This window comes from Anarhichas minor, unplaced genomic scaffold (assembly GCF_050575085.1).
Source record: "Anarhichas minor isolate MPS153535 unplaced genomic scaffold, ASM5057508v1 ptg000017l, whole genome shotgun sequence".
NCBI classification, from domain to species: domain Eukaryota; kingdom Metazoa; phylum Chordata; class Actinopteri; order Perciformes; family Anarhichadidae; genus Anarhichas; species Anarhichas minor.
Window position 1 is genome coordinate 20,258,387 of NW_027466463.1, and position 25,245 is coordinate 20,283,631.

The 25,245-nt window shown below is 42.7% G+C and overlaps 2 protein-coding genes across 2 annotated transcripts; one reads left to right on the plus strand and one right to left on the minus strand.

The window, feature by feature from the left end:
• The first annotated feature begins 1,439 nt into the window (after positions 1 to 1,439).
• LOC142951457 (transmembrane protein 150A-like) lies at positions 1,440 to 15,507 on the plus strand. Its single transcript, XM_076092997.1, has 7 exons — positions 1,440 to 1,537; positions 3,595 to 3,642; positions 6,328 to 6,414; positions 7,200 to 7,267; positions 10,806 to 10,933; positions 13,339 to 13,516; positions 13,913 to 15,507. The coding sequence occupies exons 1-7, from the start codon at positions 1,440 to 1,442 to the stop codon at positions 14,179 to 14,181; spliced, it is 876 nt and encodes a 291-aa protein (XP_075949112.1). The 3' UTR covers positions 14,182 to 15,507.
• A 1,584-nt stretch (positions 15,508 to 17,091) lies between these two features.
• Positions 17,092 to 22,717, minus strand: LOC142951412 (S-adenosylmethionine synthase-like). Its single transcript, XM_076092924.1, has 9 exons — positions 22,627 to 22,717; positions 20,834 to 20,911; positions 20,219 to 20,341; positions 20,002 to 20,114; positions 19,759 to 19,902; positions 18,857 to 19,075; positions 18,253 to 18,435; positions 17,622 to 17,755; positions 17,092 to 17,194 (listed from the first exon to the last, which is right to left on the minus strand). The coding sequence occupies exons 1-9, from the start codon at positions 22,715 to 22,717 to the stop codon at positions 17,092 to 17,094; spliced, it is 1,188 nt and encodes a 395-aa protein (XP_075949039.1).
• Between the last annotated feature and the right edge of the window lie 2,528 nt (positions 22,718 to 25,245).

Below are 25,245 nucleotides of genomic sequence, written 5' to 3' on the forward strand. Positions count from 1 at the left end.
TCATGCAAAGATGAAAAAAATATTTTTTTTCAATCAATAAAATAAAGATAAGCAGAACTCTGTTTTTCTTCTTTTATCTTCATCATGTCAACTTTGAGGGAGAAGAGAAAACACCAGATTACACATCCACACCTCAGTGATCCATCAGTTCAATCACTTTACAGGACTTAGACTTAGAACAAAACACACACACACACACACACACACACGTCTATATGACCTCATCTAAAGTTATGAAACGAGACAAAACATATTAATTTCATAACAGCAGGGAAATAAAAGAAGTGTCTTTAAACCCACTCAGCTGCCTCTTTAAGCCTCCGTGTTACTGGGAGGAGTTAACGGTACTGGTTCCAGCTGCTCCCTCAGGTCGGATCACAACAGCCGGGCTGCAGACGGAGGACAGTCTCAGTGTGTGTGTCTGTGTGTGTGTGATGAATGAAAACAAGGTCCCGGATGATGGGACTTTGTCGCTGTCTCGACCATGAAATCAGTGGATGCGGAGGAGCTCAGACGAGCAGCGACGCGATGCAACTTTTCCTCGAGTTTGGAGGAGCTGCGATGAGGAGGAGAGCCTGAAGCTGCTTCCAGCGGGACACACGAGAGGTGCGCTGCCTGTCCTCCTGTAGTCACGATAGTCTGTGGAAGAGCTGCACGTAGAGCATGCACAGGCAACGACTTCTGCAGGGGAAGTAACAGAGCAAAGGAAAAGGGAAGTGGTCGTTTTGTGCTTGTAAAATGTAGTTTTTCTGAGTTGTGTTGTTTTTAAGTAGACTTCAAGTAGTGCATGTAGACACATCTCTTTTGTCCTGATAGTCTGATTTAAAGTTATTAAAGGAAGTTATTAAAGGAACACACTGCAGAGAAAAAACAGACTGTGAACATTTTTATAATCAATGAAATGGTTTGAATGGTTCTCACAGTTTTTTTTTATTTCGTGGGTTTTTATTTCTTGTGAATGGGATTTACAGGATTTTATGGATCAATAGATTAAACCATGAACAACTAAATATTTATATATATGTATGTATATTTATATTTATACCTGAGTAGGCAGGTATAGGACCAGCATGCACCTGGTGGGCTATGTTGTTGTTGTTGTTGTTGTTGTTGTTGTTGTTGTTGTTGTACCAGTGCAGTAGAGGCAGCAATAGGAATGATTTCTGTGTTGTTTTGTTTGCTGCGTGCTTGTTCTTTGCTGGATGAGTCTTAAGAAACAGACATGTTGCGTGGACATATGGACTCCTCTGCCTGCGTAAACCACATACCCATGATGCATCAGTGGCCCTTTGGTTTAAGTTGCATCCAGTATCACTACAACTAGCGTCATTAGAACTGACTATGGAAATGGTTGTTGCTGAATCAGTCAACCAGGTAATCTTGTGCTGCAGTTCTTCTGGTGGTTCTGGTGCTGACGGCCGCGGTCCTGCAGGTGTTTGATGCTGTTTGTTGTTCCCCTCCAGGTGGCCGTCATGTCCCTGTGGATGATCCTTCCCATCAGCCTGCCCGTCTTCACCATCACTGGGATCTGGGTCGTGTGAGTACCTCAGCGTTTGCTCTCCAGCTGTCCATACGTTAACAGAGAGGCTGGTTGTGATCGCGATGACCTCCGCCGGCTGGACAAAGTTTGTGAAAGTAAAACAGTCTCCTTTTTTGGGAAGAGGGAGAGTAACGGCTCGCTGTTTATTCTACGATTGCGCCGGAGGAGATTCATCCTTGAAATTCCTTCTCGGTCTGTCTGGTCTGCGTGTCCCTGCATCTGTTTGACTCACATCTGCAGCTCTGCACATGAACAGCTGTCCACAGTAAGAGCTGCTGTTCGTGGTGGAAGCGATGATTCAGCGTGTAGCAGCGAGTGCTTTTGTTTTCCCTGCACAGAATTTTAGTCAAATCATAGACTAAAAAAAACTTAAAGGAAAAGTTTCCCTGTAACTTGAAGTTCTGACTTCTTCTGCATCACATTGAACTGCTCAACGCTAGATTCCTGCAGAAACCCGTCATTTTAAAACTCCACTATGTGAGCAAAATGGTGATTCAATCACAACAAAGAGGTCGTGCAGGTAATTCATTGTCAGAGAAATTCTCAGGGCTACAAAAACAACACTCATCTGTGGTCCAATGTTTATTGGTAATGAGTGACGCCACACAGCCTTCACACACACTTCTACAGCACATTGATTCTTTTATTTGCACGTTAGTCACTTTTATTTAAATCAAAAAGCTGTGATGTCCTCGACCACAGTTCATCACAGTTTGTTCAAGTTAAGGCAAATCAATTCTCCTGACCGGATCTTGTTATCAGCGATCAATAGACGCACTCCAACCTCCACATGTCTCCTGTTTAGTTTCTGCTGAGACATTTGTGAGCAGCTTGTGTTGTTGATTTGTCTGCGTATCGTGTTCCAGTGATTTAATCTCTGCTATCTTTTCTCTTGATATGATTAAGCCTCAGAGAACATTGTTGCCATGTGACTACAGAGAAAAGATGAATCAAAGAACTACAGTCACGCTAGCGACCCGGCGCACTGAAGTTGCTCAAAACGGATTTTTTTTTCCTCTGAATTTCTGCCCTTATGTCTTTTTAACAATATATCAAATCCTGCATTAGCTTTCCCCCGATAACAGCACGTTATCCCCACATGGCACCTCCATATGCTCCCCGTGCATGTAGATAGAAGGTTGTGATCGGCGTAGGTTTGTTGGCGGGCGTTCTAACAACAACTTCACATTTTAAAATTGTCTGGTACCGCCAGAGTAATGTTGATCATGTTCACCATCTTAGTTTAACCTGTTAGCATGCTAAACACAAAGTACAACTGAGGCTGATGGGAACTACATTAGTTGTGTAGGTACTTGGTCATGAGAGTTTTTAGAAATCATCCTAAAGGGAACAAGAATGTCTAAACCAAATGTCATGGCAATCCACCAAGTCGTTGGGGAGACTTTTTATACAAAACCTCATGGTGGCGCTAGAGGAAAATGTCAGAGAATCTCCAAAGTTAGTAGGATTCATCCTCTGGGGGCCGTGAATGTCCGTACAAAATGTCCTGGAAATCCATTCGATGGATGTTGCGATATTTCCGGCTGGACCAGAACATGTGCTGCTCATGGCTTCGTCTGGACGACTCTCGGCCCGAGGCCTAAATGTGTCGCCAAGTGTTTTTATGTGTCTAATGAATTATCTCAGGTTTGTGTTTGTGGTTATTGTGTCGCTGACACATTTAGGAGATTTAAGAAGCAGCTCCTCTGTTGTCAGAGCGCTGGTTAAAATACAGCCAGCAGCTTCTGCGTACACGTATGACGAACACAGACGGCCTCAGTCTGTGAAGTCATGTGACGCGTGTTTTGTTAGTGAAAAAGTAAAGTTGTACTTTAGAGGCTGGAACAGCGTCAATCTGTCTACATGTGACGTGGTTTTACGTGCTTCATTTCACTGGTGAAACAGCACTTTTGTAGCTTATTTACTCTTTGTTTAACTGACAGCCATGTTTTAGGAGTGTAGCTGTTATCGCATGAAAGATAATATCATACATTAATAACTATATATCAAAGTCATTTATTTGACCAATTCTTCTTCTCTCCTTTAACTTACAGATACGCGATGTCCCTGTACAACCAGCATGTCTGCCCTGTGCATAACTGGTACAGCACACACACACACACACACACACACACACACACACACACACACACACTTCTTCATGATGTCATGGTCAAACCCTTGTTATGTTTATTAAAACAAACTTACAATCTAACATACATCTCTTTCTGTTTCTGCAGTGATTTAAATCCTTGTTTTCCAAAAGGTTTTTCCCGCGTCTACACTAAAACAGGAAGCCGGCGTTTTATATTAATCTAAACGGGAGAAAAGCTCCGTTTCTGGGTCTAATAAAACACCAGCTCAGTGTGGACGGAGAGGAAATGCTTTTTATGAAGTAGGGAGGAGGTTTCTTCAGTGCCCGTTAATGTGCCACACAAATAAAAACACTGGTTGTAAGTAATTACTCGCAGATTGTGAAAACTGTCTCAGCTGGTGTGTTGATGCAGCTTAGAGTCGGGGGGGAAAGGTGATTCATGGTGGGCTGATTTTTGCGAGAGGAATCTTTTCTCGACTTACATCCACTTTGTGCCCCACTTCCTGTCAAGTCTGTCTTAATTCAAACATAGTGAGGAGGTGAGATGAAGATGGGGGAGTGGACCTGATGAAGTGCTGCAGATGTTGACACGAGGGGAGAACATGTAAAGAAAGACGTGGGCGTAGGAAGAGAGTTTCAGTAAACTGACCTCTCAGAATGCAAACAGGTTCAGAAGGAACGAGGAGGAAACTGGTGTCGGACCTGCAGCTGCATGCGTCTCTTTACATCAGGTCACTTCTGTGGAATGTTAAACCTCTGTGTGTTTAATAAAAGTACCTTCCCAGCTGGTACAGAAAACGCATAAACACGCCAAAGAACATCAATAACAGATCTATTATATTCTGTTCCCCTGTAATCTGTGTAAATAATACCTGCAGGTTAACGTTATCAGAAGGACCGTTCCTATTGGGATTTAGCAACACGTAAAAATAAGAATCTAACATTATGAACCCCATGTTGTTGTGTTTATAGGCTGTTATTTGAAGATATTTGAAAAGTATTTGGTTTTAAAATCAAGGTTACTTCTATTGTCTCCGGTGGTGGAAAGTTACTAAACGGATTTTCTCAAGTACTGTACTTAAGTACAATTTTGAGGTACTTGTACATGTTATGCTACTTTATACTTCAACTCTACTAGATCTCAGAGGGAAGTCTTCTTCTCTGTACTCTGTAATCTTCATCCGTCTTGATCAGCTGCAACATTAAAGTGATGAATACATCATGAATACAATAATTCAAATCCAGTAATATCATATATTATTCTGCATAATGAGTACTATTACTTATGATATTTCAAGTATGTTTTGATGCTGATACTTTTGTATTTAAGTAACATTTTGAATGCAGTACTTTTACTTGTAAGACAGTATTTCTACACTGTGGTACGACTACTTTTAATGAAGTAAAATCAGATCAAAAAGGCAATAGTTGCATTCAGACAAACATGTCACATACTGTATTTTAAATACATGAGATCACTCTTGCATGTGTGCTCTCACAGTGTTTATAATAAAACATACAGGTAGATAGGTTGTGATGTTTTTAAATGTCTTCATTGTGTGTCCTTTTATTCAAACTCATAAAACATCCGAACCTCTTCGGTTGTAACATGAATGTGTTCCTGTGTTGTTGTGCAATCAGAACAGCACACGCGGTTAAACATTCTGAAGTGTGTTATTTAAGAGACCTCTAACCGGAGTATGTCTTGAGTTAATCTTCTACAGTTTGCGTATCAGAAGTCATGATGCTCCAAATGTGCTCAAACATTTACAGAGTTTTAACACATTTACTTACTTTAGATTCTTGATGCACCGTTGAGGCATGGATGGAATATTGAATGAGCCGACAGTGTGCACGCCAGGGGCCCAAAGTCCCGGGGCCCTCCTGGCCTTCAGCTGTAAAATGTCACTCACAGAGACACAAATAAACCAGGAAGAGACTCAGAATGACCACAAAGAGACACAAAAAGACTACAGATACAGCGAAACAAGTACGAAACGATGCAAAACAACTGCAAATAGACAAAAAACAGCTACAAAGAGATGTAACACAACTGTAAAGAGAAACAAAATGACCACAAAGAGACAACAAATGACTACGACTAGATTAAAACGACTACAACGAGAGGCAAAAATGCTGCAAAGAGACACGATGACACCACAAAGAGACACGATGACGCCACAAAGAGACACGATGACGCCACAAAGAGACAACTAAAAAGGGCTGAACAACTGTAAATCTGTGTCTTGCTCCTATGCAGGAGAGGTTATGGGGCCTTTTGCATGTCTGTGTCCAGAGGCCCGTTGTCTCATAAAGGTGCATTAAGGTGATTCAAATATAAAATAATCTAATATGGGGATTCAATTTAGAATTTTGAACTTTAGGAAGACTTCAAAGATTCCAGATGGGCCCATTTTTGAATTAACAACCTATGCACCTTTAAATATTTAACTTTTAAATCTCTTTATGTGCAGACTGAGAGTGTTTGCATGAATGAATTAGTCTTCATAAAACAGCTGCACCGCTCCGTAGAAATGTATCCCTGTGTTGTTGTACTCGGCTAAGCATTCTGAAGTGTGTTATTTTAGAGATCTTTCACCTAAAAACATTTGCGGCAGATGTTCTACAGTTGTTTGCACATCAGAAGTCACGATGACTGAGAGTGTTTGCATGTCCGTGTGTGTGTTTGCAGGCTTTATAATGAGTCATGTGAGGAGCAGCTTCCACTACAGAGGGGTCCGGTTCTGTGCTGCACCCTGGACAACATACCGCTCATCAGGTCAGTGACCAAACCTCCGCAGGTCCTGCAGGACTCGTTCACTCATTCTGCTGGGAAACTCCTCTTATTGTGAAACTCCTCTTATGTAACACTCAGTTGTCTACTTCCTGCATGTGATCTTCAAAGAGCCAAAACAATGGCGCATTGTTGACATTGAGTCGTGTGGTTTACGAGAAGCCGCAGTAATAAAGCAAAGACGAAACTTTCCCCTCTCACACTAATAACAATATCAGCACACACACGCACACACACACACACACACACACTGTACACATGATGTGAGCGCCGGTATCGAATGACGGGAAATTAGCTCTTTTATTAAAGTTCCGTTGGAACACTGAACCCAAACAGAACAACAAGAACATGCCAGTACACATTGTGTTTTACTTGGCATGCAGTAAAGTTAAAAAAGCACCTTTAACTGCGTGTGATTCATGGAGAAAATGTGAAATATCAGACATTCAAGTGGCTGCAACAGAACATTTCTGAGTCTAGAACTGTTGATGTGCACTAATCTAAAAGACTGTATGCATGTAGTGAGCAGACATGTACAAGTGATGTACGAACCCTGATGGAAACTTAATGTCTGTCCTAATGTCATTCTTTCTCTCAACCTCCCAGCAGGACTGTCGGTTTTTATTTTCATTTATAGACATATTTCTTCCTGTGAAACCGCTTTCCAAGAACACATGTTGGTATGTCTTTGATTCCACAGAGTGAGTAAGAACACAAAGAAGGCCACGCTGCTTTTTCATGACTATTTCTGCTTTCTTTCTTCACTGCAGTAAATGTGGAACCCTGCCACCTGAAAGCTGCTTTTTCAGCCTCATCTGCAGCACTGGGTCCTTTATGGGTAAGTGTCAACACGAGTGTGTGTGTGTGTTGTGTGTGTGTGTGTGTGTGTGTTGTGTGTGTGTGTGTGTGTGTGTGTGTGTGTGTGTGTGTACAGCGAACGTAGCTCAAGTATGCAACACAGTTACCCAACATGCTGCTCTTGGTTGAACGGGTCTCTGTGCACTCAGAACTTCAGGTTTGTTTTCTCAGCTGTGACGCTTCAAGCCAAGTTCTCTGTTCCCCCCCCCCACACACACACACACACACACACACACACACACACACACACACACACACACACCTCCTCCTCCTCTCTGAAGGAAAAATTCCCTCTATGCCATGACTGGTGCATTTATATGACCCAGGAGGGCAACTCCTCTGCTCTGTGCCAAAAACACTTTCAAGCATTGACTCAGTGGGGGTTTACTCCGAGGGTGCAGGGTGTCTCATTAAGATGTTTTTTCCGTTCGCTTTATAAAACTCTCTGAGAATTCACACTCCAGGAGTTCACCACAGTGAACTTTGCTCTACTGAGGTTCTTTAATTAGAGGCTGACAACGTGGAGGTTTGACATTGCAGAGAGCAAGACTTTTATTTCCAATGGAGAGCAGAGCGGCTTCTCTCGGGCACCGCCACTGACTTCCTGTCTTGGTCTTGCAGCCAATGAACGGAACTAGTTCGTAAGACGTGTTTTCTGACGGCGTCGGAAATGAAAAGTGGTCGTAGTTGCCCGAGCGGCCGCACCAGGAGGTGGAGTGAAAAGGGAGGAGAGGTTGGTATCGTTTGAAGATGCAGATAACGCTGAACATTTGCAGACAGTCTCTCAATTCCCAGTGTTGGTCTCGGTTGTTTGTATAAAAAGTGACACAAACAGTTGAGTCAACAAAAGGAACAGAGAGAAGTTCAAACCCGCTGGTCTCAGATATTATTCCAACTAACAAGCAGTTCTGAAGAAGCATACCGGCAGCCTGAAGGGGCAATAGACCAGTGTTTTGCTTTAACTTGTCATTATGATGTAAATGTTGATTGTGCTATAAAATAATGACACCGTCTGCGTTGTGATTGGTTCACTACATGAGACTGCTTTCGTTATGCATTTCTGTCTGCCAGTGGGTAAGATTTCCCAGGAAAAGGAGGGCTCCATTTACAGCACAAAGGAAGTGTGCCAACCATTGCACAACCAAAGAAAGAAAGAGGATGGTGTTTGGGCTTTCTTTGGTAGCTGTCCCTTGTTACCACATGCATCAATGTAAGTTCTTTGATGTGTATATCCCCAGTAGAGGAAATGATGGAGGGTGGAACAACCAGAGTAACTTTGGAAAACAAAATGCAGTGTGTCTTGTGCAGGCGGCAAACTTCGGTTCTGCAAAGTGAAGCCAATGAGGAAGTGTCTTTTTGTCTGGACTCAGGTTTTGTAAAGGCTGACAATGTATGTATTACATAATCCAGTTGTTTTCACACAGATGTGTTTGTTTGAACAGCACTGTCTTCACTTTGATGTAGTTTTTCCAAGGAACTGGGTTTGGTGGGTGATCACGTAGGCTTGTCTCAGCACGACACGCCGCTGTCTGTAAACTTCCATCACTACAAACACAAAGGGAGCTAAACGCTGAACAACAGCGTAGACAGTAAGCTGAGGAGAAAAATTACAAATAAGAGACGTTCTCTGTGGCCAACGTTTTATATTCCAGAAGAGACGAAGATTATATTTCTAAGATTTATGAATTCTCTTGGTAGTTTTATGGTCACATCTGTAATCTGTAACAACTCTGTTATAAACAGACTCTTCCTCGTGCGTGTTAATATTGGATGTTATCTCAATCTTCCTGGTTTTTCTAAGAAAATGCTGGAATTGACAGACGTTTAAAAAGCCCATGAACCTGTCTCAGCCCAGGTTATTTAGATTGCTAACTTAGTTCGAGAGGAATGTTACTTTATCTCATGTTTGTTTAAAAGCATTTTACGTTTCTTTCAGTTTGTGCAGTTTTCACCTCATTACTCACGTTTGGAGGGTTATTTGGCCGCATTTTGCAGAATTCTGTCAAAATGTTCACATTTGTTTTAACGCCACGTAAACGAGAGCTGTGTGGTGCCGTTAACTCCTGTGAGACCTGCTGGGAACCCACAAAGGTCGGGTCAGACAGTAAAGACTCACATTTGGGCTGCAGGGTCACGATTATGTTCATTCAACAGGACAAAACCAAAATATATTGAGTTTGGAATTTTCTGTTTATTTCTATTTAGTTTATTTTTTATAAATGTATTTTTATTTTATTTTTGTGAGAGACGGGTATGATGTCTCAATAAGATTTAGTACACGCATTCATGATCCCCTCGGGATGATTTTCAGTCACTTTGGTGATCCTCTGACCTTTCCTTTAGAGTCATCATCGGGTCAAACGTGTGATTTAATGTCCAAATACTTGCAGAACTAAAGACGTTAGCGTTAGCCTCACCTGTACTTTCTAAATAGCGCCAATTAGAAAATGTTAGCATGCTAACACGCTAAGCTAAGTTGGGGAACATGGTAAACATCAGCATGTTAGCGTTGTGAGCATGCTGCCATGCTAGCATTAGCATTTAGCTCAAAACACAGCTGCACTGAAGTTGAAAAAAAGTTGGTGATTAATTTTCCTGTTCGTCTATTAATCGACAAATGGTGTCAGCTCTCAGTGAACGCTAGCGTGTGGGAGCTCTCGCTCTGTACATTTCCCCGACATCAAAAGCTGTTTTCACTCTGCTCTCATAAAGAGTTTATGTTTGTGAGGCGTCCTGTTGAACTTGTCGCTGCTGGTTCACTGCCGGACTAACAACATGAACATCACAACTGTACTTATCGGTGTGACGAGCACCAGATGTGAGCTGCTGCGAAGCTTTGATGGAGCGGTTTAATAAACAGACATCAGGAATCTGCTCACACTGTGAGATCTGCAGCGTCGTCGTTTTTTAACGTTTCGGATGAAGCGCCGTGAGCTCGCTGTTCCTTTCATGCTGCATCCTGGTTTTAAAAGGGCAGTCGAGCTCTCTCATTGGCTCTTAGGTTGTTTATTTTCTGTGGTACGTTTGTTCAAAAGATTTGTGCTTTGTCTCGTAGCTGCGCTTCACATTACCGCTTTTAATAATCACCAGAGTCTCTGAATATATGAGACATACTGGTTATGATCTGCCCAGAGAAGAATTAACATTTAAGAGTCATGTGAAATAACGTCTCTGACTACTCGGTCTCTGGTCCTTCGTCTCCGAGTGAAAGTGTGAAAGTGTGAAGGTACAACAGGAGAATTTGAAAAGTAAAGTAAATAAGAAGAGTACCATCAACTGTGTAATAATCAATGCTTGTTAAAGATGGTGGACGGTGTTTTAAAGTAACTCCTGAATCTACATGTGTGTGTTTTTGGATGCAGAAAGTTTTTCTTTCTTTTTTTTAACAAGAGCAGAAAAGAATGAATCTGAAACCCTTTGTTCTGTAGTTTGGGCTCATTTCCTGGAGGATTGGTGTGATTACCAAACTGAATGATGAAATGTGTCGTCCTTATTTCCGTCTCTCTCTCCATCTGTAGTGATGCTGATCGGTCTGCTGCGTTACGCTCACGTCATAGAGAAACACCAGAACTGTGTCCTCAACACCGCCGGCCTCTCCACGGCTTGGATCTGTGCCGCCGGTCTCATCATGGTGGGAAACTTCCAGGTAATCACAATCTGACCGACGTCTTTGAAAAAGCTGCAGGACCGAGTGAGTCGAAGTACCGCGAGTGGCCACTGGGACAGATTGTCAGCGTGCTTATCAGATTTCTTTAACGTTAGCATTTTGATGTTAGCATTTACTCACAGAGCTGCTAGTATGTCTGTAATATCTAATCCAGTGGTCATCGCTTTTATTATTTCAGTGTATGTTGGGCTCATGTGACGCACATTTCTTATTATGTTTTATCAAATTTCCACAAACTGGGATCAAGTAGTGTCAAACAGATGAAAACAGCATCTCTGCATCTCATGCATGTGGTGCTTCTGCTGGACTTCAGACGCCCCGCTGAGCCTCTCTGATGTGCGACTCTCCCGCTCTTTTGTAGAGCTTCCAAGCAAATCTCTTTTTGATGTTCGGTTTGTCCTGTCTGTAGATCGTCTGGCGGGCCTCTCTGCGGTAGTGTGACCTTAATAAATACAAGACCGTGTGCGTGTTCCTGGTGTTCCTGTCCTCGCTGAACTCCAGAGAGAAGCCCGGTTCAAGGAGGACGCCCTCGCGTTGCTCAGTGTGGCGGTCGCCTTTTTGTGCTGACCTGTAACTGCTGGTTTTGAATTAGCTGCTGAGATAAAGACACAGATTTACTGTAGAGAAGAAGAGCTGCAGAACATGTGCGTACATGTTTGGGACACGCTGCATGTACAGGAGTTATCATCGCCTCAGGTGATCACGTTAAAGCTGCTATTGAGCATATGATAACTGTGAGTTACTGCAGGTAGTTCATCAGAGATGTGTGTGTGCATGTTCACACCACTGCATGTAGGTGCTTGCTATACTGCTATGAGATCACCAAACTTAATGAACAAACATCTCTACATATGTCCAATTCAGGCAGTCCGCCATGTTTCTACAGTAGCCCAGAGCGGACAAACCAAAGACGCGTTTTCAGGTTTTTGCGTCGGCTACCTTAGTTCTCCTACACGCCTGACAGATATCAGTTGGTTGGAATCTGCAAATTCACCGCTAGATGTTACCAAATCCTACACACCTTAAACCTGCAATCACCAATTCTGTTTGGCCGCTAGGCGTCAGCGAGACAATTGACATATTATCACCTTTTTAAATTAGCAAAAAGTTGCTGATTTGCACATCCAGCAGTGACAGAGCACCATGATGATCCATTAGGAATCTCTGTGTTTGTGTCACCTGATGCATAGAAGTCCAATATTCTCTAGTCTCCACCACCTCCTGAGGGAAACATCTGTCTCTTTAGCTGCTAAATGCTCCACCGTGTTCACCAGCTAGTTTCTATCTGTGTCTGTTTGCTGCTGAGCAGGTAGAGAGCAGCTTCATGCTGCGTCCGTACTAAAGCGACACCATGAGAGCCGTGAGAGTGAACCAAAACAGTGAAGAGTCGGGCCTGAACAGCAGCGAGCTGAATACGTGTTTCTCTGTGTGTGCGGAGCTGTATTTGAGATATCAGTGGTGACACTCTTGTCAAAGGTCAGTAGTTGGAGTAGTTGGAGGCCCTCTCCAGGCTCAGATTCCTGCCGATCTGTCTGCACACGTCTGGGCCCCTCTGATTACATTTGGGGCCACGATCTGCACATTTCATCCTCCGGGTCCGTCATCCAATTCACCCTCTCAACGTTGATTGGCTGCAGGAGGCCACTCCTCCCCATTCGGAGTAAACATTGATGTGCTGTATATTGAAACACTCTTTTTGAAGAACTTCAGACTTTTCTGAAACTAATGTTTTGCTGGTGCAGATTGTTCTGTCCTGGGACGTTGTTTGACGGATGATATTGTGACAGTGATTACCCAGAGTGCCGGTGTTGGGTCACGATGAGCCTTTGTGTTTGGGTGTCATTTGTTTGTTGTTTTTTTATCAGCTTTATTGTTTCCAGATGAAAACCACAATAGATGATTCATCCTCTGGGGAACACGATTGTCTGAACAGAATTCATGGATATTCAGCCACAAACGAGAACCTCATGGTGGCACTTGAGGAAAAGTTGGGAAATAAATATGCAGCAGGATTTATCCTCTGGGGAACATGAATGTCTGCACAAAATGTAACAGAAATCTATCAAATGGTTGTTGAGAGATCTCACAAAATAACCCACAAATGTGACCCTCGTGGTGGCGCTAGAGAAACATAAAGGGGATCGCTAGAATCTGTATATTTCATCCTCTGGGGACCATGAATGGATATCCATCCAACAGTCATATAATCATATTTTGGTCTTGACCAACAGGCTGAGGGTAAAAACAGAAGAAAGTTAGTAAAACAAGGCAAGAAGTGAGACTAGTCTAGTGAGACCTGAATGACGATCCACGATGTCGCTGCTGCTCCCTGAGGTGAAATAGAACCTGTGCACGATTCTAAAGGGTTTTTGCTTATTTCTCAGGTGGATTTCGCCAAAGTCCTCCACTATGTCGGAGCTGGCGTGGCCTTCCCCTCCAGCATGCTGTTTGTGTGTCTTCAGTCGGCTCTGACCTACAGACTGGCCAAGACCCAAGAGGAGTACCGAGTGGGTCACCTCCGTGTGGGGATGGCCCTGCTGGCTCTGGTCGCCCTGGTGCTCAGTATCCTGACAGCATGAAGCCAATTCTGTGTTTATCTGACTAGCAAAAAGTTCAAAACGTTGAAGATATTTTTGTTTCATGATTCGTGAGCTCACTTCAAATTCTCATTCATGAGACAATTTACCCCAGTACAGTACTTGAGTAGATGTACTTCGTTAATTGTGTTACGTGGCCCCCTGCTGGAGTAAAACACGCTTACATCCATTTCCTGAATCCAAATGTCCTTCCTCTGGACCTCTTTAGTGTGTAAATTCTCACTGCATGAATAAACTTACACATCAGAAATAAGAAAACAGATGTTCTCGATAACACCCATAAAGACAACAAAGTGTGTGTGTTTGGATTCGGGAGCCTCCTACTGTGCAGCCTCATTGTCCTTAACCGTAAACTCACCAGGCGGAGTTTTCTTTTGCCAGGAGAGCTTCGCCCTGCAGCACGCCTCCGCCATCTTCGAGTGGATCTACTGCATGCTCATCATGCTCTTCTACGGGACATTTGCCTTCGAGTTTGGGGGCATGTCGGGCGACACGCTGATGGTTCTGTCCAGAGGAGGACGAGGAGGACGAGGAGGAGAAGGGCTGCAGAGCTTCTCCACCTCCGGACGCAAGATGGAGGTGGGCGGCGGCTCCAACCACCACCAGCCGGACAACTTATCGATGCTGTAATCAAGCTGCAGACGTCCATGGAGGTCAATGGGCGACGCCAGTGGAGTGGAGAGCCTGGACGCTGCATCCTGCGTCTCCTCTCGCTCACTGCTGCACACGGACACGGTGCCAAAGCTGCTCTGCTCAGCAGTGACCAAAGACTAAATGACCTTCATCCTGCTGTGCTGAAGTGCATTGCACAATATTGCAAGTGCCTTTCTGAACACTGAAAGAGATGCACGCACGCACGCACGCACACACACACACACACACACACACACACACACACACACTTCGCTGTTTGTTTGAATCCTCTCAGTGTAACGATCACTCTCTGCATTCCTGGCCTTTGATCAGACTGAGCGTCCTGAAGGGGCCTCAGATGCAGCAGCGTCAGTTTGTTTGAATGTTCAGACGTTCAGACATCGAGCGCTGTTGGTTTTTTTCACTCAGGAAGTTTTGTTACATAACCAGCTGTTTGCTCTTTACGTCACTAAAGTAAGGTGAAGATTTACAAATGTGTCCTTATGTTGAACAGTTGTTATGAAACAGAAACAGTTTGTGCAACTCTTAATGGCAACATTGCCATAAATGCCCCCCCCCCCCAAGAATCTAAAAATAACAAAGAATCTCAAAATAACCACAAAGAAACTCACTATGACTATTAAGAGACACAAAGCAACTACAAAGAGACAAAAAACAACTACAAAGAGACAAAAAACAACTACAAAGAGACACAAAACAACCACAAAGATTAATAAAATGACTACAAAAAGGGCAAAACTACAACAAAGTGACACAAAACCACAGAGAGACGTTACGACGACAAATAATCACAAGACTACAAGCTGTCTCACATCTTCTCATGTTGCCTGAAATAAGCTCTGTTGTATATTTTGCTGTATCAGCTCTTTGCCAAAAAAGCCGTTGCGCTCGGTGACGATTATCTTCACAGTTTGAACGGGACCAAACTATTCGTACTGTCTGTATTTGATCATATGCAGAAACACATAAACAAGAAGATAAAGTTCCGTGATGTGTGCGGAGAACAAAGAGATAAAAGCAAATAGGAGAAAAATAAATGAGTTCCTTATTTTCATTCATGTATTCAGCCTGGAAGAAAAATCAAATGTTTTATTGTTCAAAAATCATATTTACATTATTTATGAAACGGTATATGCAAAGTTTTTCTTCTGCTTCTGTGACTTTTAAACATTCTGAGATCACATCTTTGTTTCGCAGACGTCCAGATGTTTTTGTTGTCAAATAATATCAAACTGAAGAAACGGCTGTTTCATGTAACGACCGTAGAAGAAAGTATGATATTCAGAAAGCAGGTTTGTGCATTGATTTCATAATAAAGCTCTAAAAATAAGTAAGACATTCAGCCTGTATTGTAATCATTTAAGATCTTGAGATTAGACTCGAGGACCTGCAGCTGTCTGTCATGTGAAAACAAACGTCAGGAAGCATTCAGTGTTTCTCTTAATTCACATCTCTTATTTGCTTTGCATGCGTCTCTGCAGGTCTTGAATTTACGTTTTAAGCACCAAATAATACAAAACTCAAACAGCTGTTTCACCTCAAACAACCTACGAAGATCATCTGATGATCAGAATGCAGGTTTGTGCATTGATTTTAAAAAGAAACTATTGACTTGCAGCTTATACCAAATATTAATAATAATATATGTTTTAGATTAGACACTACAACCTGCAGGTATTTATTATACAAAAATAAATGTTAGGAAGCATTCAGGATTATTAATGTTATTAGTCGCTGACATTTGAAACTTCTTCGACAGTATTTTCAGATGCTCTCTCTCGTTCTCTCGCTCTCTCTCTCTCCTAACAGCCAGCTATCTACTAAATAGAAACACTGACCAACATAAACACACAGTATATACTGTACATGTGAGGAACCAAGTTTTTCTCTAATTCTCTCACTTGAAACTTCTTTGGGAGATCTGCTGTATACCTTCTGAGATCACATCTCATCTTTGTGTGGATCAAGTGTCTGCAGGTCGTTTGGTTTGATACCAAATAATATGCAACTTAGACCTTAGAGCAGAACAGTGTTTCTAACTTTGTGCATTCAAACTATAAAGAACTGAAAGCTTTGGATTATCCAACTTCCACCTGCAGACTCTATCTATCTATCTCAGCTTTCTCTCATTCAAAAGTACTATCTATAGTTAGAATCTGTTATAAATATTAGGATGCATGCAGCAATGAACTTATGACTGAACTTTGGGAAATCTGCTGTATATCTTTTATTGTTTTGTGGCGGTCAAGTCCCTGCAGGTCTTTCATGACATTCATGTTTTCATACCAAATAAAATAAAACTAGTTTTATCTTGAACACAAACCTAAACAGTAGATTCATGGTGCAAGTTTGATTTTGGTGCTGAAAAACAAACAAAACAGTCTTTACTTTATGTAATAACTAAGATCTTTACTTTGTATCATCCAGAGTGACACTAAAACCTGCAGTATGACTGATAACACTGACAACGATAACAAGAATGTCGATTTTTTTTCATAAAATCTGAAAACACTGAAGTGGTTCCAACACATGCACGGCTGCTCCCCCTTCACATTTGGTCATTCACTTATTTCTGGACAGAAAATAGTTGCAAACAACCAGTTTTTAAGTGTGAAACAAACTGCTGGCATGTGGCTGTTCCCCGAAGACAGAAATACCAAAGAGCTCACTCATATTTCAGGTTACTATTGAAGGGGTCCATCAATCCTTCGTCCAATCAGCAGAGACTATCTGCACCCACCCTGACCCATCCCTCCCAGCTGCCTTACCAGGTTACAGGAGCACGAGGTCAGCTATCTATACATCTCTCTCTCTCACACACACACACACACACACACACACACACACACACACACACACACACACACACACACACACACACACACTCTAGAAGTTGAGGTTCTTCGGGACCTCCCAGGGGAACTCCTTCCTCCCAAAGTGTCCGTAGCAGGCCGTCTTCTGGTAGATCGGTCTCTTCAGGTCCAGGTCTCTGCAGCACAATCGAGATGGACTCAGGTTAAACATGTCCAGTGGTGGAAAGTAACAAACTCAAGTACTGAACTTAAGTACAACATAGAGGTACTTTACTTGAGTATTTCCATACTTCTGCTTCACTACATTTATTTGACAGCTTTAGGAGTTACTTAAGATTTCACGTAAAACCAGTAGTTCCAAACCGTTGTTGTTTTGGTACTTTTACTTAAAGGAGACATATCCTGCTCATTTTTTTGGGGTTTCTAGAAGAACAAGTTTTCATGCTCAAAAAACACCTTATTTTTCTTATACTGTCTGATGAGATATCAACTTAATAGTATTCTATCAGAGTACTTCTTCCACCACTGAGTAGAGTTATATTCCTCACGATCACGTTGCATGTATCAACAAAACAGATGCAGTGTGATCATTTCAGTGCCGACCTGACGATGACGCCGGGTCTGAGATCGAAGTTCTTGTTGACGACCTGCAGCAGCTCCTTCTCGCTCTGCTGAGAGGAGCCGTAGGTGAAGAGGGAGATGGAGAGCGGGTGGGCGACTCCGATGGCGTACGACACCTGAAAACACAGACGAGAGAAAACATGAAAACATCTCTGATGGCGTATCTTTTCCAAAACTTAAAGTGTTTCACGATCTTTTCCTAAAGCTAACTCAGTAGTTCACGATCTTTTCCTAAAGCTAACTCAGTAGTTCACGATCTTTTCCTAAAGCTAACTCAGTATTTCACGATCTTTTCCTAAACCTAACTCAGTATTCACGATCTTTTCCAAAAGCTAACTAAGTATTTCACAATCTTTTCCTAAACCTAACTCAGTAGTTCACGATCTTTTCCTAAACCTAACTCAGTATTTCACCATCTTTTCCTAAAGCTAACTCAGTAGTTCACGATCTTTTCCTAAACCTAACTCAGTATTTCACGATATTTTCCTAAAGCTAACTCAGTAGTTCACGATCTTTTCCTAAAGCTAACTCAGTATTTCACAATCTTTTCCTAAAGCTAACTCAGTATTTCACGATCTTTTTCTGTCCATTCTGAAGGATGCGTTGGTCTCACCTGCACCAGCACTCTCCTGCACAGCTTGGCCTTCACCAGAGACTTGGCCACCCAGCGTGCGGCGTAGGCAGCCGACCGGTCCACCTTGGTGTAGTCCTTCCCAGAGAAAGCCCCCCCACCGTGCGCCCCCCAGCCTCCGTATGTGTCCACGATGATCTTCCTGCCCGTCACTCCAGCGTCACCCTGAGAGTCACGCAAAGATTTATCTTTCCATCGCACACAAACAATTGTTCCCTATGTTTGGCATTTTGCTTTTCATAAAATGATTCAAACAATTAATCAATTATGAAAATTGGAGTTAAAACGAATCAGTTAATCGTCAACCTACCCCAAACCCTGCAATGCGTTGATTTATAGCATTAAATCATCCTGTTATGCAAAGTTCAAGAGTTTGCATCTTAACATCGTGTGCATTTAATGTAAAACCTTCAACCTGCTTTGTGTTTATGGCAAAGTTGGGTTTTCTGGCACAACTTCACCAACTTTCAACATGCATGAGGAAGAAAAACGATCAGAACTTCAGCAGCATGTGCAGCACAAACAACAACAAACACACTGAAGAGACGTTTCAACAGCACGAGCCTGAGAGAAAAAAGGCTCGTACCTGTGGACCGCCGATCACAAAGCGTCCGCTGGGCTGCAGGTGGTAGACGGTGTTGTCGTCCAGGTACCTCGCGGGGACCACGGCCTTGATGACATCCTCCATCAGGACCTTCTTCTGCTCCTCCAGACTCACGTCGTCGTCGTGCTGCACCGAGATCACCACGGTGTGAACCCTCTTGGGGATCACGGCACCGTTCTCTTGGGTGTAGTGAACCGTCACCTGGACGGATGGGAGTGGAGAGGTTTTAGTTTACTGTAGATATTACATCGTGTTGAGCTCAAACTGGGATGTAATTGGTAAGGCGTGTAGAGCAATATACATTCTCAACTGTGACCCATAAACGTGGGCGGATAATGAGACAATGGTTGTTGTTTGGTGTCTCTTTGTGGTCATTTTGTGTCACTTGTTTTGGTCTTTTAGTAGTTATTTTTAGTCTGTGGTTGTTTTGCAATTTTTTTGTAGTTGTTTTGCGCCTCTTTGTTTTAGTCTCTTTGTGGTCTTTTTGTGTCTCTCTGAAGAGGTTTCTGTGTTCCTCTGTGGTCTGTTTGTGTCTCTTTGTGGTTGTTTTGCCCATTTTCATAGTTCTTTACGAGTCTCTTTGTTGTCTTTTTGTGTCTTTCTGAAGGGACTTTGAGGTTTTTAAAAATGTTCACACTGAAGATGTTTATTGTTCATTAAGTGACAATTTAAGGGCTGAACTTCTTGTAAAAATGTCCTTAATTTCTAATGAGTTCTTCTAGTTGGATGGAACTTTTATTGAGGCGGATTTTTATTAGTTATGAGTTACAGAACGAATTTAATAATTTAAGTCCATTTTTCCTGTGTCTCATGAGTCCATTCTGTCTGCACACCTGAAACTTTATCAGCACATCGTTTTCTTAGTAGTGTATTTGGATCCTCACCTGCGTCTTGGAGTCGGGGCGGAGCCACGGGACCGCCCCGCTGCGTCTCAGCTCGGCCATCTTGGAGTTGAGTTTGTGTGCGAGGACAACGGTGAGGGGCATGCACTCCTCCGTCTCATCTGTGGCGTATCCGAACATCAGACCCTGTCCTCACAGGATGAAACCAGTAAGTTCTCATTTAAACTCTCTAAAAGGCTCAACGATAATAAAACAGACGCGTTGTGTTGTGTTTTTCAAGAGGACCTGGTCTCCAGCTCCGATGTCGCTCTCCAGGCGGTCGATGTGAACTCCCTGTGCGATGTCCGGGGACTGCTGCTCGAGGGCCACCAGCAAGTTACAGGTCTTATAGTCGAAGCCTGGACAGACAGAGCCAGGGACGAGGAGAGGGGACACGTGGAATTAACTCGCACCATCAAACTATCTGTCGAAGGTCAGGCCAGACATTTGGTTTTACACTCACCTTTGTTTGAGTTGTCGTATCCGATGTCTCGGATGGTGTCTCTCACCACCTTCTGGTAGTCCACGTTGGCTCTGGACGTGATCTCACCACAAAGCAGCACCATGCCGGTCTTACACACCGTCTCTGTGTCAGACAGAGGACGTCAGACGCCATATTTGTCTCGATGAGATAGAGGTTTGATGTGAAATAATGAACGATTCCTTCTGACAACTTGAGAATTATAACGATGTCAGACTGAAGTGATCAAAGGTTTGTCAAGAAACCCATTTTTATCTGTTTTTACAATTTCATGCATGAGAAGAATAATTGCTTTCACAGTGTTGTTGTTGTGCAACAAATGTTGTAAAATATAAATATATTATTTAGTGGCTCCTGAGCCCCCAAAACTATAGTTCTGATTAAACAAAATGTTCCTTTGTTTGTGCTCTACTTCCCTCTGCTGGTCAGAGACACATCGTTACTCGTCGTTACTCATCGTTACTCATCGTTACTCGTCGTTACTCATCGTTACTCATCGTTACTCATCGTTACTCATCGTTAGCCATCGTTAGCCATCGTTAGTCATCGTTAGTCATCGTTAGTCATCGTTACTCATCGTTACTCATCGTTACTCACCACAAGCCACCTTGGCGTCGGGGTCCTGCCTCAGGTGAGCATCCAGCACAGCGTCACTGATCTGGTCGCATATCTTATCTGGAAACAAAAACAAGAGATTAAAATGCATCAATTTCTGCATCACTGTGTTGATCCCTCGCGTGACCTTCTGCTGCACATTCCTGATCTGGGCCGAGCGAAGAGATCACATGTCACGGCTCCATTGGAGGGCCACACATCCGACCTCAGAGGAGCAGCAGCTCTATGAATAGCCTGAGACACGGAGCGCTGTAACTCCACCAGATCCTCATCAACTGTCTGGAAACACATCCCACCTCAGCACATTCCACACAGGGATCTGTCTGTAAACCTATCTGTCTGTTCACCTGTCTGTCTGTAAACATAGCGTTTTGTACACCTGTCTGTCTGAAGCTGCAGGAGGGAGGGCGGAGCTTCCTGACCGTCTGCAGTCAGCTGACTCTCTGCCTGTTTACCTTCACTAATGGCAGGTGGTGTGAGGGACGCCGTCGGTTACCTGGCCCGATAGGCACCGCCCGGCGGAGTGGAGCAAATCTAACGCACCTAAGACGATGTGTCAGCTACAGGTGAATGCTGGGTCTAGCTGCAATACAAAAATGCTAATATGCTCGAGCTGAATCAACTTCTACATGTGCTTCGAGACTCATTTCACCTCCAGTGAGACTGTCAGCTGTCTGTGAGGACGTCAAGGTGCGCAGAATGACGTCATACAGGTGAGTAAAACTCTGCAGCTCTGTTTGTTTTTGCATTAATGTGTGTTTGTGGCTGCAGCGTCTGCTGTCTATTTGTGTTATTTGTCTATTTGTGTCATTTATGTGTAATTTGTCAGTTTTGTCTCTTTTCTGGGTGATGTTTGTGAGACTGCACTGAGGAAGCTGGTTGTATTTTGATATCAGTCGAGTGCACGGGCTGCAAATACCTGTCTGAAGGAATTTATTGTTGAATTTTAACGTTTGGACATTAGATGTGTGTTACGTTTGAGATGCTCTTTATTTTGTAGCCTAGGTTCCAGATTTTCTTTTTTAATTCAGTAATTAGAAGACATCACTTTAGGTTTTGGGGAGTTGTGATTGGAAATGTATCATTTCTTTGAAGTTTTATAGCCAAAATGATGGAATCAGCATTATTAATAGATTAAACTCACCATGCTACATATTAGGTTATAATGAGCTAAACTCTCAGAGATCAACGAGTCTGTTGATCTCTCACTAACGTACTGAGTTAAATGTCAACTACATGAGAGTGAACCCGGAGTTATTATTCCAGTCAGTCAGGCGGCTGCAGGTCTGAGATCTGTAGGCTGGCTTCCTGTCTGTCGAAGAACTGATGTTAACATTCCACACTACTGAAGCCCTGAATGATTTAGGACCAAAATACATTTCTGATCTGCTGCTGATGTTTGTTATGCTTCATTCAAACCTCTCAGGTGTCTGAGTGCTTTGAATGATCTGCAGTCAAACTAAACATTGAGAGGCAGCGTTCAAAGTCTACATGCACAGAATATCTGCAGGTGTTAAAAGGCGTGAAGAAAAACATGACAAAATCTTACATATTAGGCCATACTAACACAAATGAATACAAATCATCATAAAGTCAGAGTTGTCCGGCTCTTCCAACTACTGTTTGTTCCGGGTCAGTGGCTCCGTGCAGCGCTCAGGATTCTGCACATTCCTCAAAGTCATCAATGATCAGTGAAACATGACGGCACACGCTGACCCCCGCTCCTCATTCATGAACCTGCAGCAGCATGGAGAGGGGGGGTCCTCTCTACTCACCAGGGTGTCCCTCTCCCACGGACTCTGAGGTGAACATGAAGGATCCGTCATGAGGATCGCGGTCGTAGATCCCGTCCATCGTACCGTTCATGTTGCTCCCTGGACAGTCGGCTGTGTGTCTAATGAGGACAGGGAGGACAAAGACGGACAGCGTGGCTGAAGCCTAATCTCACCGTCAGCGAGGCTCAGCAGCCAGATAACTCTGCACTATATGAGGCTAAAAACAACACACATGGGGGGGGGGGGCATGTGAACCAGTGGGTTAGACCATTCAGAGGCCGGGGAGGGGAGGTGGGGGTTCCTTTCTCTTCTTCTTCTTCTTCTTTCTCTCTGAGACACTTTTCTTTGACTCCTCTGGCGCTGACAGGTTGACAGGAAGTGGACTCATCAAACTCAGACCTGTCTGAAAGTTATAACTCTAGAATCAGAGAGTTTATTTCATGTGATTGTTTTACTTTGAAGCTCCGCCTCTGGTTCATTCATGCCCCGCTCTTTTGTTTCTTTGTACCTGGGGGCCCCCGAGGTCTCTGATGGGGGGACACGTGGAGCCGTCAGGGCTCAGTTATAACAACTCATGCAGGATCCAGGAACTGAGTACATTCACTCAAATACTCTACGCAGTTTTGTGGTACTTTATACTTCTAATTCGCTGCATCTCAGAGGGAAATGTTGTACTTTTTACTGCACTACATTTATCCAACAGCTTTAGTTACTATTCAGATTATTAAAACAAACTATGAATCAACTAATAAATGTTGATTAAATATCAAAGTATAAACTACACAACAATATATAAAGTACTTCAAATGAGGTTCATCTTTACCAGCTGCAACATTAAAGTGATGAACACATTAATGCATCAATTAATATAATCCAGTAATATAATACATGTGATATTAAAGTTGCTCATTCTGCATAATTAGTACTTTATGTTCTGATACTGCTGTACTTTTACTTCATAATAAGTTTGACTTATAGAGGATGTTTTTACACTGTAGTAGTATTACTACTGTTACTTGTGGAGAAGATCTGAATACTTCTGGGATCAGTGCGAACACGACGTAGTGAATCCCAAACAGAGGGACGAGGAGCAGCGTCCTGCAGGGTGCAGCAGAGGACGGTCAGAGACAGAGACAGAGACGGAGACGGACCAATGAGAGCAGAGCAACGAGTCAATAACATACCTGGTCAGGTGTGTCTCACGTGGGAGGCCTTCGTCTTCTGAACGATGATCCTACAGGAAGATCACAAGGTTTATCTGTGGATCATAACACAGTAAACTGTGATTAAAGTACACAAGGTACTGTCTGTTTGTGTATATATGCTGGTATTTATACTCGTGTATGCATTTAGAGCAGTGATGGACAGACTTTTTCTGATGATAGGCCGCATGAATAACAGTATAAAGGCCAAACAAAAGGAAATGTGTAGTTTTCAACCAGTTATACTCCAAGAAAAACTGTGTTTCTCGACCAGAAAACTATATGTGCCATAGAAAATGTACTTTATATGAAAATACCTACGCAACAGTTCAACATTTCAGTAGTTTATTGGTGTGTCCTCATATAACTCTAATACAGTGCCCATTTAAAATATTATGTTCTGTGTAAATCTCATGTCATGTGTTTCATTCTCCTGCATCAATAGAAGACAGTTTCACTAAATCTGCAAACTAAAAATGTGACAGTTAATACGTAAATATAATGATTTATAGTAACTGTGTGTGGTGTGATGATCAGGAGGTGAACAGCAGCAGTCAGTCACTTTTTGTTGTTTCGGAGGTTGTTGAAAACTAACATCTCACTCTGCATCAAACAGAAGATCCGTCGACTAAGTTCTCACGTTTAAAAACATAAATCTCTGCTTTAAGTTCTCTTCCTCTGCAGCTGCAGAGATGTGAAGCATTATGAAGCATCGGTCTCTGCTCTAAAAGGACGACATCACCTGAACAGCAGGAGGAGAAGCAGAAACTTCAAGTTCACGTCATCATTCATGCTGCACACAAAATGCTTTCTGTAATCAACAGAAGGGGAATCCTCCCACAGCAGCAGCTCTTGTGAAATATTCAAGTAAAAAAACAACACATGCTGTGAAAAGCTGCAGTAGTACGCAGGACGTGTACTTCTACTGACATCTGATGGTTTTACTGTGAGCTCATATCTCTAATAGAGCATCAAATCTTCCCTTCAAATTGTAAAAAGCTATAAACACTGTTTGGTGTTCACTCTAAGATTTCACATTTTTAACAAACTAATCTGAAATATCGAGACACAATGATTTAGTCTCAGTCAGCTTAAACATCATAGATGTAGTTTCTACAATATGCACGAAACATTATATTGAACCTTGACGTGTTCCTGCTGCTCTGGTGCTCTGTGGAGTCGTTGCTAATATAAATAAATAAAGATGATTTCATGCAGAAGTGAGAGAGTTAATTATGTAGTGTCTCCCTCTAGTGTTTGAGTCCTTACAGTGCAGGCAAGTACTGCACTTAAGTACTTTTTTTACTTGAGTACTTCCATTTTCTGTTACTCTTTACTTCTCCTCCACTACATCTCAGAGGTACATATTGTACTTTTTACTGTACTACATCTCAGAGGTAACTATTGTACCTTTTAC

Bases quoted from the DNA above. Each gene is read 5' to 3' on its own strand.
- LOC142951412 (XM_076092924.1), bottom strand. From the start codon at position 22,717: ATGAACGGTACGATGGACGGGATCTACGACCGCGATCCTCATGACGGA. The intron at 18,436-18,856 runs GTACGAGCCTTT...CGTGACTCTCAG, and splicing joins TTGTGATCGGCGGTCCACAG to GGTGACGCTGGAGTGACGGG. The intron at 17,756-18,252 runs GTGAGACCAACG...CTGTGTTTTCAG, and splicing joins GCAGGAGAGTGCTGGTGCAG to GTGTCGTACGCCATCGGAGT.
- LOC142951457 (XM_076092997.1), top strand. From the start codon at position 1,440: ATGCTGTTTGTTGTTCCCCTCCAGGTGGCCGTCATGTCCCTGTGGATG. The intron at 6,415-7,199 runs GTCAGTGACCAA...TCTTCACTGCAG, and splicing joins GACAACATACCGCTCATCAG to TAAATGTGGAACCCTGCCAC. The intron at 13,517-13,912 runs GTATCCTGACAG...TAAACTCACCAG, and splicing joins TCTGGTCGCCCTGGTGCTCA to GCGGAGTTTTCTTTTGCCAG.